Here is a 15361-nt window from a genome sequence, read left to right on the forward strand (position 1 = left end):
CTAGGTTCTTTTCCCATATAGGTCATTACGGAGTATGGAGTAGAGTTCCCTGTGCTCTACAGCAGGTCCTTATGAGTTATCTATTTTATATATAGTAGTGTGTATATGAGGAGGTGAATCTTTGTCTTCTGAGATTTGGTGGTGGATTCTTAGATTTGACACCAAAAGCATGAGCAACAAATTTTTAAAAATAATACATTGGACTTTATCAAAATTTAAAATCTGTGCATCAAAGGACATTACCAAGAAAGTGAAAGACACCTAAAGAGTGGGGGTGGGGCGGGCCCTCCCTCCATGCCGGACGTGCTTCCCCGGCCCACGCGAGCTGGACCTGGGCCGACCCCTCACCGTCCCCCGCATTATGCCGGGGCACCCCCGGGCCCAGCCACGTGCCTGCCAGGCTCCACTGTGGGGCTGCCTTGCATGGACGTGGGCTGAGAGGGCGTGATGCCCGGGTCACCAGCCCTGTGGGGCTGAACCTCTCCGTCTGATGGCTTGTTTCCAGGCCTGGTTCCCCGCATCTCCCCTTCCCACCCCTGCCCGTTGCATCAGCACCTGGGCCAGCTGGACACTGAACAGGTGTCTGCTGAGCTCCTCCTGGGACACGAAGACCAGCCTCACCCTTGTCCGCAGGGGTGCCCCGTCATGGGGACGCAGAAACGTGGCCGCCCCACGACCTCCTCTCTGCCTGTCCTGGCAGTTGGCGTCACTTCCCGGAGCTGCTGAGCGGGAGGGAACCCTGGGTGCTCCGGCGCGTGTGAGCACCGCTGGACAGAGCCGCGGGAGGCCTAGGTCCCCCGGTCTCCCACCAGAGGGGGTGGGCATGGTGGCTTTAGGGGTCTGTGCACAGTGCTCTCCTGCTGGATGGATTCTTTTCCGGGGCTCGCAGCTCCATGGAGGCCGTGCTGGGCAGGAGGGACCCTGCTTGCTCACTGGGGGGCAGCCCAGGCCTCCCCAGGACCCAGGAGGGGAGGCAGGGTCCCTCCCTGCCCCCATCGCTGCTTTCTGAAAGAGGAGATGGCCAGGATTCCCCAAACTCGCCTTTCTTCTGCCTGTTTTCACTCTGCCTTTGCACTGAGACCACCGCATTTACCCACCAAGTTAAGGCTCTGCCTTGGGAAATTGTCCCTCAAACACGGTTAATTGAACCATGACCGTTAGCTCATGGAAGATCCGTGAAGCAGCCCAGAAGGAATGGAGGCCCGGCCGTGCCCTCTGCCCTCCGCTGGCTCAGGACACAGGCCCTCGAGCTGGCCTCTCCTCGGGGCCTGAAGGCCACTGGTCATGCTGGTCACGGCCAGGTGTGCCCCAGGGGGGCCTCACAGCCCATGTTTTTCCTGTTTTTAGAAAAAAAGGAAATCTTTTTGCCCATGAAACCAACCTTTTTTTTTAGGGGAAAACAGTCTCCTCGTTCAACTTCGTTTTTCAGTTTTTCTCACTGAACTGGGTGTTTTCCAGAAGTAATGGGGGCTCCCAGCTGGATGGGTGACCAGACCCTGAGGCCTGAAATAAGATCCTGTTCGTCCTCAGAGACGTGCCAGCGGCTCCTCATTTACACAGACAAGCCCCCGAGGCGCCGACCTATGCTCCATGGGGCCGTGAGGGGACAGGCCCGTGTTCACGGGTGGACGGTCCCTGGGCACCCAAGAGGTGCAGGAGGCATCCAGAGAAGGGTCCTCAGGGATAGGTGCTCTCTCCGAGAGACAGGTCTGGAATGATGGTCGCGCGTCTGGTGATGGGTGGGGCTGTGGCTACGGAGGTGAACACGGGACCCCCTGCTGTGGAATCGGGGCGCCTGGAGCTGGCATCTGGGCAGAGTCAGATGGGCCGTGGGGCCCAGTCCAGTGAAGGGGGTCCTCTCGGGGCACGGGGACGCCCAGCAGGAGGGTCCATCCTGCCTGAGGGGTGACGGGAGGCTGCCCCCATCTTGAAGGGTGCCTGACCGTAGGCCAGAGTGCTAGGAGGGGAAGGGGGCTTTGGAGACAGCGGCCGGGACACGACATTCACAGCCTGGCGGGGCCGGGAACCGGGAGAGCCTGTGGCCAGTGTGAGTCGGAAAGTCTCGGGCAGCCCCCGGACCTGGGGCACGTGGACGGAACGAGGGAGAGGTGGGAGAGCTGGGAGGACAGCCTGCGGGGCGCTGTCTGGAAAAATCTCGCCCTGTCTGCGCCATGCTCCCGCAGGACCCACACCCCCAGGGGCCAGCCCTGGGGTCAGGGCTCCACGCTGGTGGAGGGCTGGGCTGGGCTTCACCTCCAACTCCTGTTTCCCTTTTGGAGTAGATGGTTCCAGGGCCAGTTCTCACCAACCTCTGCATTTGTGGCATATTTAAACACAAACCCAGTGTTTCCATTTTCAAGGAGGCAGATTTTAGCAACAAACCTTGATGCTGATTTATCTGATTGCGGCTGGGAGGTGTGCAGCCATATTTTTATCATTATTTTATGATCCCTCAAACGGACATAGGCTAATCAACTTCGAAAGAGGATAAAATCTGGGTCATAGTTTTCACTGCTTATTTCTAAACTTATTTATGATTCAATCGCAGAGGGGAAGCGTGTGCGGGGTGTGGTCTGGGCTGGCCACGCGGCTGCAGGACTTGACGTCAGGCTGGCTTTCTGTCTTGGATGCAGTGGCCTCGTGGTCTATGCGGATGGACCCCTGAACCTGGACCGCAAGGCAGAGGACATGTCCGAGCTCTTCCGGCCCTTCCACACGTTGCTGCGGAAAATCAGGTTGGCGGGGTGTGGGGGGGTGAGAGAGGGGAGGGGAGGGCGGTGTTTGCCTCTGAGCCCCCTCCCTTCTGTGACTGCTCCTGGGGGTTGGCAATGACCTCTCTGGACAAGGCTGGTCTTGCTTTGCCTTTACTGGACACCTCAAGGGTGGGTAGCTTGTCCCTGCCGAGCTTTAGAGGGTGGTAAACCTCACACTTCTGTGTGAGCTAATTCTTTACCTTCTGTCCACCTCGGGGGTGCTGGGACCTTGGTCTCGGTCGTCGGCTCCTGGTTTCTACTGTTTGGAGCTCCTTTAACCCCACACCCTTCCTCCCTCACAGAACAAGTTCTTTGTTCTTGGCCGGTAGCGTTAAGACCTTTACGCAGATGTCCGGTCCTAAGACAGCGGCTGCCCTGGCTAAGGGTCTGGAAGCCAGGCCCTCTTCTGGTTTCTCACAGAAACGTCTCCGTGGCCCCGCGAGACAGATGGGGCCTATCTTACAGGCGAGGCCCTGAAACGGGTGGTGTGGGCCGGACCAGGGCCACGCAGCCTGCGAGGGGAGGACGTCCCCCTGGGCTAGGCCACGCCCTCCACATTGGCTGGGGCTGGCGCCCAGGTTGGGGTCTGTTACTAGTTCTTTGACTAGTTTAGGGGGTGAAGTGCTCAGTTCTCTTGAGTGACCAGCGGGTGCCCACATGCTGTGGCTCATCCTGCCCACCCCCCGACCATCCCTGGGTGGCGCTGGCACCATCTGTGCTGTCCTGTGGGCTTGTGACATCTGGCCTGGGTAACCGAGCTCTGCCCTGAGGGCTTCCCTTGCCCTTCAGCATCTGGCCCTCCAGCCAGCACCCCTGACCTCAGCCTTCCCTTGAGAAACCTCACGTCAAGTTGTGTGGAGCCCTCACTGCTGGTGACCTCTGTGAGCTGACAGGGCCCGGCTCCTGCGGGGATGGGACAGCAGGGGGCTGTGGCCACATGTCCTCTGAGTACCTCCCTGGCCCCGTGGCCTCAGACGCCAAGGTCTTTCCTACCATGGTCCCTGGTCTCCGAGAAGCCCCCTTCCCAGGCTGTTGGTCCAGGGCTGACCCCGTGGACCCCTGCCACGCCCTTCCTGGGCCTGGCGGGACTTCCCAGCCTAGGGTGGCTTTCCTCTGCTGGTGCCTGTCCTTTCTGGGGGCCAGAGAGCACAGAAGCCTGCTCTAAACTGCCCTTTGCCCCATCGCGAGCCAAACGTGCTCTGAATCCAGTGAGGAGTGACCCGGGGGTTCCTTGGAGGGTCAGTGGGCACAGGGTGGGCGAGCCACAGTTGAGTGTCCCTAGCAGGACCTGACCCTGGACCCAGAGGCCGAGGCTTCTGCCCTCTCTGGGTGTCCGGCTGGGAGAGGAGACAAGGAAGGAGGGGAGAGGATGGACGATGCTGGGCCAGGAAAGGAAGCGTGTGGCCTGGGCCATGGGGGGAGGGGGAGGGGGGAGACGCCAGATGCTGGGGACTTGGGCAGGGAAAGAGTCCAGAACGTCAGAGATGTGTGACGTACTCAAAAGGCTGACGCACATAACTGGAATCAGAAGGAAGGAATGGAGAAAATGGGCAGAAGCAGTATTCAAAGAAATAATGGCCAAGAATTTTCCAAAATTGAAGAAAAATCTCTGTCCACAGATTCAGGAGACTGTTAAAGAAAACTACAAGCAAGATGAACACAAAACACATCTGGGTATATCACAGTAAAATTGCTGAAAACAAAGAAAAAACCTTAAACACAGCTAGAGGAAAAGGACATATTACTTTGAAAAGAGTGTACATCAACAGCTGTCTTCTCAAAAACGATGGAAGCCAGAAGGCAATGAAATGATATATATTTAAAGTGCTGAAAGCGAGACTTCCCTGGTGGTCCAGTGGTTGGGACTCCGCACTCCCAATGCAGGGGACCCGTGTTCGAACCCTGGTCGGGGAACTAAGTCCTGCATGCATGCCGCAACTAAAAGATCCTGCACGCCACAACTAAAGATCCCCCATGTTGCAACTAAAGATCCCCTATGCCACAACTAAGAAAAAGATCCCACATGCCGCAACGAAGATCCCACATGTGGCAACGAGGACCCCTTGTGCCACAACCTGGCGCAGCCAAAATAAATAAGTAAATATTTTAAAAAATATAATAAAGTGCTGAAAGAAAATAGCCGCCAGTCAGGATTTTACAACCAGGAAAAATATCCTTCAAAAATGCAGGTGGGGCTTCCCTGGTGGCGCAGTGGTTGAGAGTCCGCCTGCCGATGCAGGGGACACGGGTCCGTGCCCCGGTCCGGGAGGATCCCACATGCCGTGGAGCGGCTGGGCCCGTGAGCCATGGCCGCTGAGCCTGCGCGTCCGGAGCCTGTGCTCCGCAACGGGAGAGGCCACAGCAGTGAGAGGCCCGCGTACCGCAAAAAAAAAAAAAAAAAAAAATGCAGGTGATATAGTGGGTTATTCAGAAACACGAAGCTGAAGAAATTGGTTATGAGCAGATTGCACATAAAGAAAGACTAATTGGAATTCTTCCTGCAAAGGAAAAAAATCTCAGATGGGGATGTGGAAGTACAGGAGAGACTTAAGACCCTGATGTGAATGAACATAAATGAATCTGCGCTGTACAAAACAATAATTGTCTTGTGGAGTTTAAATTGTATACATCATAGTTTAACATTTGAAAATCAGTTTTTCTGTATTAATTTTTTAAAAAGGAAGAAAAACCAAATCATTTTGAAAGTTACAGAAAAATAATTTGAAAGATTAATGCCTATTTTATGATGAAAACATCTCTTAGCAAATTAGAAATAGAAGGGAATTTCCTTAATCTGATAAGAGATACACACATATGCACACACATATGAAGTTGGACCCTTACCTAACACCATATAAATATGAATTAACTCAAAATTAATCAAGGACCTAAATGTAAGAGGTAAAACTATAAAACTCTTAGAAGAAAACATAGGACAAAAGCTTCATGAGATTGCATTTTGGCAGTGACTTCTTGGATGTAACACCCAAGGCACAGGTAACAGAAGAAAAAAATAGACAAATTGAGCTTTGTGAAAATTTCAAAATTTTGTCCATCAAAAAACACTACAATAGAGTAAAAAGGCAACCCATGGAATGGGAGGAAATATCTGTGTATCGTATATCTGCTGAGGGGTTAGTATCTAGACTATATAGAGAACTCCTAAAACTCAACAACAAAAAGCCTAATGATCTGATGCACATGGGCAAAAGACTTGAATAGACATGTCTCCAGAGAAGATACGTGAGTGGCCACCAGCACGTGAAAAGATGCTCAACATCACGATCGTCAGGGAAACGCAAATCAAAACCACAATGAGACACCACCTCACACCCACGAGGAAGGCTACTATCAAAGAAACAGAAAACAAGCGCTGGGGAGGATATGGAGAAATTGGAACTCTTGTGCGCTGTTGGTGGGAATGTAAAATGGTGCAGCTGCTATGGAGGTTCCTCAAAAAATTGAAATAGAACTACCGTATGATCCGGCAGTTCCACTTCTGGGTTTATACTGAAAAGAATTGAAAGAAGCATCTTGAAGAGATATTTGTACACTCGTATTCATAGCAGCATCGTTCACAATAGCTAAGACATGGAAGCCGCTGTTGACGGATGGATGGGTAAGCAAAACATGGTCCAGCCATACACTGGGATATTATTCAGCCTTAAAAAGGAAGGAAATCCTGACGCATGCTGCAATGTGGATGAACTTTGTGGACATGCTAAATGAAATAAGCCAGCCACAAAAAGACAGCTAATGTATGATTCCAATTACATGAGGTCCCTGGAGTCCTCAAAATCATAGAGACAAAAGGCGTAACTGTGGTTGCCAGGGGCTGGGGGAGGGGAGAACAGGGAGTTACTGTTTCATGAGGACAAGATGAAATTGTTACAGGGACGGATGGTGGTGACGGCTGCACCGCAATATGAATGTACTTGATGCCACTGAACTGTCACTTAAAATGGTTAAGATGGTAAATTTTATAAGTATTTTATCACAATAAAAAAATTTAAATATTATCTACAGTGGTGTCAATAAATTTTAATTAGCGTAAATCTGAGATGTCTAAGACCTCCACTGAAAGTTACAAAATGTTTTTGATACAAAATTTTAAAGACCTAAATAAATAGCTATTCCATATTCAGGGAGTGGAAAACTTAATATTGAGAAGATATCAGTGATTCTCAAATTAATCTATGAATTCAATGCAACCTCAATCAAAATCCCAGGAGGTTTTTTCTTTTGCAGAAATTGACAAACTAATTCTAAAATTCCTATAGAAAGGCAAGGGGCCTAGAACAGCCAAGAAGAAAAAGATTGCTGGAGAAAAAGGACAAAGAAGAAGAATATTATCTATCTGTTCTGCTCTTCATGGTTTTTGGGTAGTTTCCAGACGGTGCTGGTGTGACCGAGCTTGTGAACGTATGTGTGCATTTCTGCTGGGTGTGCTTCATTAAAAAAGTGAGCAGAGCTGGAGACACTTCCTGCCATATAGCTGTAGTCGTACTGGCAGAGATGTAGTGCACGGGGCGTTCAACGGAACAGAGGGTCTGGTGCGACCAACACATGATTCATGACAGAGGTGACAGAGCACAACAGTGGAGAATGGTTGGCTTTTTCCAATGAATGGCTGAATCAGCAAATATCCATATGAGGAGAAAGACCCGTAATACACTCCTATGAAAACGTCAATTCTAGGTAGACTGCAGATACAAACGTGAAAAGGAAAAGAACGTTTTCAGAGGGAAAAGTCGAGTACATCTTTGTGATCTTGGAGTAGGCAAAGATTTCTTCACCAGGGCACAAAAGCGCTAATCACAGAATAAAATGACATTTTGAACTTTACTGGAATTTAAAACTTCAGTTTGTCAAAAGATACCTTTGAGAGAGTGAAAAGGCCGCAGAGTTGGACACAACATCCAATAAAGAACTCAGATCCACAATACATAAAGAACTCCTGTCAGTCGGTAAGAAACAGACAGTTAACCCAATAAAAAATGGGTGAAAGTCCTGAACAGGCACTTCAGAGAGGCTGTCTAAGGGTCCATCAGCGTATAAATGGGTTCACGACCTCCTGAATGAGCAGGATAAAGCAGTTTAAAACCACGACGAGATACCACTGCACACTCACCAGAGACGATAAAGTGGAAAAGTGCAAGTGCCCATGAGGGTGTGGGGCATGCAGAACCGTCAGCGGACCCTGTGGGCTGTTGGCGGGGACACACCCCTCACCAGAACTCAGCACGCGTGCTTGCAGAAACACACACCCTGCTCCCCAGGACAGGGGCTCAGAGATGCGGCCAGGGCCCCTCCGGGGTGGAACAGCTTCAGAGGTGAACTGTGATGCGTTTCCACCAGGAGACAGAATGATCTACAACGACCGTGAATCTCACCAGAGAGGGTTGTCAAGAGCTGGCAAAGGGAAACAGAATATGCGATTAAGGGGAGTTCTCTGGTGGTCCAGTGGTTAGGACTCTGCACTTCGGCTGCGAAGGGTGCAAGTTCAATCCCTGGTCAGGGGGAACTAAGATCCCACAAGCCGAGCACCCAAAAAAAACAAAACAAAACAAAGGCATAGGAAAAATAAAATGTAATTGCACATAAAGGTTTAAAAAAAAGTGTGCAATTAGATTTCAGATAAACGATAATACTTTGTTAGTGTAAATATGTCCCCAGTGGGGGCCATTTTGGACATACTTACTCTAAAAAGTATTTGCTGTTTATCTGAAATTCCAGTCTAACTGGGTGTCCTGTGTTTCATCTGGCACCTCTGCACAAACATAGCACTGGCAAACTTGCCTGCCACGGAGGAGTGCAGACCGCAGATTGCCATCTATCTAGAGAAGGAGAACAGGGGAGACCACCGCTGTGGTAGTCGGGATCGTGGTCACGGCGAGGAGTGACCAGGAAGGCACGTGGGGGGCGCCTGGGAGCCCAGGTAGCACTGTATTTCTTGATCTGGGTGCTGTTTGCAGGGTGTGTTCAGTTTATGAAGATCCACGGCTGAGCGGTTCTGAGAAGTGCACCATTCCACGTGTTTCCCCGCCTGCACTGGGATGTTGAACCAGGCGCTGAGACCTCAGGCCTGAGCTCTTCCCGGTGGAGAGCAGCATACGCCGGCCTGTGGGACCCACTTTGGGCTCATCCCCGTCGTTGTCATTAGAGTCACTCCACCTTGGGTGTCGGTTCAATGCCGCTCCCCCCAGGGAAGGCGCCCTGCTGTGCCCCCTTCTGGTGACTCCTTCCTTGGCTGCTGTGGTCATTATTGTACTTAAGTCTTCCCTCGTAAATATTTCTTATCTGTCTCTTCCTACGGAACCTGCTCAGCAGGGACCATGCCAGTCTTCCTGTGTGTCACCCAGGGCCTGGCACATAGGCAGTGCTCAGTAATATTTGTTGAAGCAAAGAATGAAAATATATATATAAACCAATATATATCCTTTCACTCCTGAAAGTTTTTATTAATTGATTAATAATTTATAATTTTATTAATACAATTTTATTTTATTAATTTATTAACATATTATCACGAAGAATCAGGGTTTTCAGCAAGAGAGTTCAGAGTCTCATTTTTAAGCAAGGGCACATTCTAGAATCACCGTCAGCCACCCACACGGCTGTTGTCCTGACCCGCGGCCCGGGGGACCCCTGGAGACGCACCTCTTTTGGTGGAGGAAGCGACATGGTGGGAGGTTAATTGCAGGCAGTGGACACCGTGTTGCTCTCCTGCTGGTGCCGAGCCCACTCGGCCTGGGGGCTGGTGTGGCCTCTGGGACCCACACTCTTCCTTTCTGTCTTGACGCTTGTAGGGATTTGCTGCGGACCCTGACCGAGGAGGAGCTTCACACGCTGGAACGGAACCTCTGTATTTCCCAAGACGTGGAGTTCCCCATCCGGGCGGACACCCCGGTGCCCCCTGCCCTGGAGCCCGCCCTGCCCGCACCCCTCGGCCCGGCGGAGCCCAGGCACGCAGAGGCGGAGCTGGCGTGCTCCGTGCAGGACGACGACCAGGAGCTGGAGCAGCTCAGCCGCATGGTGCACAGGGCTGGGGACGCGATGTCCTCTCTCCTGTCCCCGCCCAATGCCTGCCAGTCCCCCGCGCACGGGCCGGGCGCCGAGCGCGGTGCCCTCGGGCAGGCATCCCCGGGCGGACCACGGCTGCCGCCGGGCAGCGACGAGGAGGAGGGGAGGGTGTTCTTCATGGAGGATGTGGACGGGGCGGCAGAGCCCCCGGGCGGCCGGTGTGGGCGGGCGGGCGGCCCCCAGGAGAGAGGGCGGGGCGGGGAGAGCCGAGGGGCGGGGGCCGGAGCAGCCGCCGCAGCCGAGCCGGAGGACCTGAGCGGCAGCAGCGGCGTGCAGGGCGACCAGACGCGGGCAGTGGGCCCTGGCTCTTGCAGCTGCCCGGACTCCCAGCCGCAGCTGGATGGCTGGGAGGCGAGTGCGGAGGACGCCCAGACGGCCGAGCTGATCGCCCACCGGACGGGGGGCATGAAGCTCTCGGCCACGGTCATCTTCAACCCCAAGTCGTCCAGCTCCCTGGACTCTGCCCTCGCCAACCCAGAAGTCCTCGGAAACGGCGTCTCCCCCGGGGAGCCGGCGGCCGAGGGGACGGAGGGCGGCCCCCACAAACTCAGCGCCACGGCTGCCAACAGCCTTCTGAACTCCTGCGTGTGCTGCAGGGGCTGCGCGGGCAGCAGGGAGGACGCGGCGGAGAGCCTGCGCGGCAAGTGCGGCTCGGGAAGCGTCATCCGCTCCTCTTACGTGGGCTCCGCCAAGGCCTGCGCCAAGGGCTCGGCCGCGGGACTGCTGGAGGTCCGGCCTACCCCGGAGGCCTTGCCCACGGCGCTGGGCGTCCCAGACCCCGGGCCCTCCGAAGACGCCCCCGGCGGGCAGGAGCCCAAAGCCCCCACTTCCGACAAGTGCCTGGCACACACCTCAGGGCCCCTGGTGGACGCGGCAGACGGGCTGCCTGGAGGGGGCGGCGGAGCGAGTGAGCAAAAGGAGGCTGAGGCCTGGCAGCCCTCGGAGGCCGGGGAGGAGAGTCGGCGTGGAGGGGCGGCCGGGGAGGAGGCCCAGCACCTGCCGGGCTCCAGGTAAGAGCCGCTCTGGCCCCTGGACTCACCTCTAGTCGGTTTAGCTGCTGGTCAGGCCCTCCTGGACCCAGTTGCCACATCCAACCGAGAAGCGCCCCTCGTAGCCCCGACCGCCCCGTTTCTGGCGTGACGGGCACCTTCAGGTGAGTGGGTGCAGCTTCGGGCCCTCGGTTCGCCCCTTCTCACTGCTGTGGTGTGACCGGTGTGTGCGGACCGGCCGGGGCTGGACCCCAGCACCCACCTGACCGGCGTGGCAGCTCCCGTGGGCCGCGGTTAGCCACAGAGACCCTCAGCCCTGCCCCGGGGGCAGCGGTGGGATCCCGAGACCACCCTGGGGCAGATTCTCGGGCAGTGCCCCCAGGACCCTGTTCTCTCCCCCAGAGGCAGCTGAGCGGGCAGGGCTCTGTGACACCCTGGCTCCTACACATCTGGCTCACGGCAGCTCTTCCTCCCCCGCCCCACACCCGGGGCTTATCCTGAATGAAGCAGATTCAGCCAGCGCTGCCCCGGTGCCCGCCACATGCCCCTGGCTCCCATCCTGGACGTGGGAAAGGAGGAGCCGGGCTCAGCCTCGGGGCCTCACACGCGGCTGTTGCACTGTCCTCTCACCAGACCCTGCCTCGCAGGCTCCCATCCTGGCTTCACTGTGTGCAAAGGGAGGTGGGAGGATGGAGAGAGGAGGGGGCTCAGCCCGGAGGCTGGACAGGCCCCTGCCCGCAGCCGTGGGAGCTGTGCACAGAGGTCAGCAGGGAGGGGCCACCTGGGTGCAGGGGCAGATGCCTTGCAGGCCTGTGCAGCCACTGCCGCCTTCTTCCTGGAGCAGCGTGTGGCCAGCTCCCCCAGCAGTGGGCAGGGGCTGGCCGGGAGCCCGTGGGGTTCAGGGCCGCTCTTTCTTCTCGAGCTGAACTCTGAGGCTCCACCGCAGCCTTTTCTGTGTGGGCTCTGTAGGCATTCCCCAGCCCCTCACAGCCACGAATCTACTTGCTGGCTCCGTGAATTTGCCTGTTCTGGACGTTTCATAGAAGTAGAATCACTCGTTATGTGACCTTTTGTGTCTGGCTTCTTTTGCTGAGCATCATGTTTTCACGGTTCACCCACCTTCATGCAGGTGTCAGGACTTCCTTTCTATGGCTGAATAATATTCCACTGTACGGATGGACCACATTTGGTTCATCTGTCGATGGGCAGGTGTGTCGTTTCCACTTCTTGGTTATCATTGAGTAATGCTGCTGTGAACATCTATGTACAGGTTTTTGTGTGGTTGTGAGTTTTCAGTTCTTTGGGTGTCTCTAGGAGAGAATTAGTGCTTCACACGGTGCCTCTACGTTCTGAGGAGCTGTCACTGGCAGTTTTCATTCCCTGGTCACGTGCGGGGCTCCTGTTTCTCCACATCCTCACAAATACTTGTCATCATCTAAGATTTTTTTAACAGTTCTTTTGATCTTCAGGCATATCCCACTAGAATATACAGCTGAGTGAGTGCTTTCAACTCACTTGAGATCATTCTGTTTCTGAGGTCATGCCCAAGTTTTACCCACAGCAGGTTAATTTGTTCCATTTAGCATGAGCTGTATAGAGATTTCCATTTGCATTTAATTTTATGATTATGTGAAAAATTTGCATGGTTCCCGGCCAAGTCTACAAAATAAGATATATCTAGAGAAATCTGTCTTTCTACCTTATTCTCCTCCTCTGCTAAAGTTACAGTTTTCCAATATTTTATAATTTATCCTTCAATTTAAAAAGTAGAAGCAAGGATGTACACACACACACACACACACACACACACACACGGAAACACACACGGGCACACACACACGGACGGACGGGCACACACACACAGGCATACACACACGGACACCCACATGGGCACGTTTTCCGCTCCCATTCTTTGGCAGAGGACCTCGTCCTTCTCTGCCTTGCTTTCCTGACCTGCTAGCCTGAAGGCCTGTGGCCTGTCCATGACAGTTTCTAGAGATGTCTCCACTGTCAGTTTCAGCCACGTGGGACCGCACTGTGTGGCTGGACCACCGTGCAGTCAGGCCCTGCCACCTGCCTCGTGGCTGTTTCCGGTCTTGCTCTTACAGACGGCGCTGCGATGAGCAGCTATTTTTTAAAAATTATTTATTTATTTGGCTGCGTCGGGTCTTAGTTGCGGCACGCGGCATCTTCCTTGCAGCACGCGGGATCTTTCGTTGCGGCGCGTGGGCTTCTCTCTAGTTGTGGCACGTGGGTCCAGAGCGTGCAGGCTCAGTAGTTGCAGCACGCGGGCTTAGTTGCCCCATGGTGTGTGGGATCTTAGCTCCCTGACCAGGGATCGAACCTGCGTCCCCTGCATTTGAAGGTGGATTCTTAACCACTGGGCCACCAGGGAAGTCCCGATGAGCAGCTCTTTGTGATGAGGCCATTTTTTAGGTTCAAGCCCAACATCATAATGTCCAGTGGAATGAATTATTATCCACAACCTAAGGAGCGGCTCCCTCCCTCAGGGCCTCCAACTCAGTGGCCCAGAGTTGATTGGTAAGTGGATCATTTTCCTACGAGGCTGATATGAAGCCATCACAAATTCTTTGACCAGATACATGGACTTTTCAGCTTTTGACCTTCCCCCCTTTTCTTGCTGTGTCCAGGTGACAGTCAGTGGACACTTACTCTGTCTGGAACCCCCTCCTGCTTTCCTGACGTGTCCCGCCGTGGACACTGCTTGTTCACGTCAGGCCGGCAGCTTCCCAGGCCTCCTCTGGCTTAGCACAAATGCAGAAGCTGAGCTGAGAAAAGGAAACAGCCTCCATGGAGGCCTCGGGAGATGCTCCCATCTCCCAGGGAAGCATTTCCAGAAGGTGCAGAGGGTCTGAGGGTGGCCAGGGGATCAGGGCAGCCAGGCCTTTGGGCCAGGACCGTGGACAGCGGCGCCCGGGGCCCAGCACTGCGCCAGGAGCAGCTGAGAATCAGGTCAGCAGGTGGCGCCCGTGCCCTCCGCGGGCAGCGCAGACATGGCAGCGTCATCCCTTCACATCGCACGTGGGTTCCTGGGTGGCTGAGCAGGGTGCGGGGGAGGTGGCCCAACCTTGCAGAGCGTGATCTAACACGAATGGAGGGGCAAAAGCAGCCTGTTGAAACAGACAGACACAGAAGACCAGCCTCACACAGGCAGCAAGTTCACCAGAACTCGGACGGCGAGATCCCGGGCGTTGGATGGCGTTGTTAGTATCATCTGTGCACAGCCTCCCATGAACACAGCCAGTCTTGTGTCGGGTGCAGGTGACCCCCCGCCCCTGGCAGACGGAGAGACGGACCCCGGAGAGGCTGGCACCCGCCGTGGCTCGAAGAGCCTAGAGGGGCTGGCATCACCCTTGACCTGCCTGAGCGAGAGCCCGTCTGTCTGGTGACGTGCTTGATCATCACTCGGCCGTGACGAGCCAACATCCTGAGCTGACCATGAGGCTGCCTGTCCAGCAGGTCCCCCTGTGGCCCCTGCCATGCACGGGAGTAGGAGTCACCGCATGTGTGGCCCCGTGCGTGAGTCAGACGGGTGCAGCCTCAGACCTCTGTGCCACCTTTGAGTCGGGTGCCATGAAGGGGACGCACCAAGCCGCGACCACGAGTCTGCTTTTGGGGCCACGTTCCCCGAGGACGCCTGGAGTGTCACCTCCCACACAAGCAGCGCACAGCCTCCGGGTGGAAGGACGGGGCTGCCGGGGGTACGGCGCAGGCCGGAGGTGGCTCCTGGAGCAAGGGCCCGGGCGGGAAGAGCCCTGCACGTTCCCCCAGGCCCTGTCTTCAGCGGCTGCACGCAGGCCGGCTCCAGCCGTGCTGTTGCCCCGGGTAGGGGACATCGCCCCAGCACAGTCGTGGGCAGAATGTTTCAGAACCCAGTGTCCTTCAGATCTTTTCTTTCTTACCTTTTCAGTGCTTGAAGATTAACCTTTTTTGGGGAAAACTTAGCATTTTTAAAAGCTTCCTGTTTTTTGCCTAGACTCACCTCATCAATCAGAACTGTCCACACTCTCGAGGCTGGCAGGAGAGCTCACTTGTCTAGAGGATGGAAACTCGCCCCCTCTTGGGTCTTTTACTAAAGTGAGTTTCCAACCTTCTTGAAAAAATAACACTGACTCTTGCTTTTTTCTAATTACAATTGTGGTCCCCACTCATTGTAGAAACTTATGAAAACATAAAGAAGAGTAAAAGAAGGAAATAAAAACCATTCCAAATCTGATGAGCAGTTTTGTTATTTTTTTCACTGAATATTATTTAATGATCATTTATCTGCAAAATTCATTAAAACACAGTATTCGTAGGACTTAACGCTAACTTGCTGTACGTTTTCCCATTTCCGTATTTTGTCGATTAGCCTTGTGGTCCCTCTCCTTACGGTTTTGTGTCTGTCTCTGGGAATCCACCCTTAGGAGTAGAGTCGCTCCAGCAAAGGCATGACCCTTGCCGTCACACTCCCTTCCTCAGCAGTAAACCGCCCCCCCCCCCCCCCCCCCCCCCCCCCCCCCCCCCCCCCCCCCC

General features: G+C 54.4%; 1 protein-coding gene across 4 annotated transcripts in view; it reads left to right on the forward strand.

Annotated features, from left to right (window-relative positions):
* The window catches only part of ZFYVE28 (zinc finger FYVE-type containing 28), a 62961-nt gene that overhangs the window by 16174 nt on the left and 31426 nt on the right, over positions 1-15361 (forward strand). For all 4 annotated transcript variants that reach the window (XM_029235527.1, XM_029235525.1, XM_029235526.1 and 1 more), the window contains 2 exons: positions 2634-2735; positions 9563-10846. In XM_029235527.1, coding sequence (XP_029091360.1) covers positions 2634-2735; positions 9563-10846 — 1386 coding nt within the window. The remainder of the gene's footprint in view (positions 1-2633; positions 2736-9562; positions 10847-15361) is intronic.

The sequence above is a fragment of the Monodon monoceros genome, unplaced genomic scaffold (assembly GCF_005190385.1).
Source record: "Monodon monoceros isolate NGI ecotype Baffin Bay Population unplaced genomic scaffold, NGI_Narwhal_1 Super_Scaffold_20, whole genome shotgun sequence".
NCBI classification, from domain to species: domain Eukaryota; kingdom Metazoa; phylum Chordata; class Mammalia; order Artiodactyla; family Monodontidae; genus Monodon; species Monodon monoceros.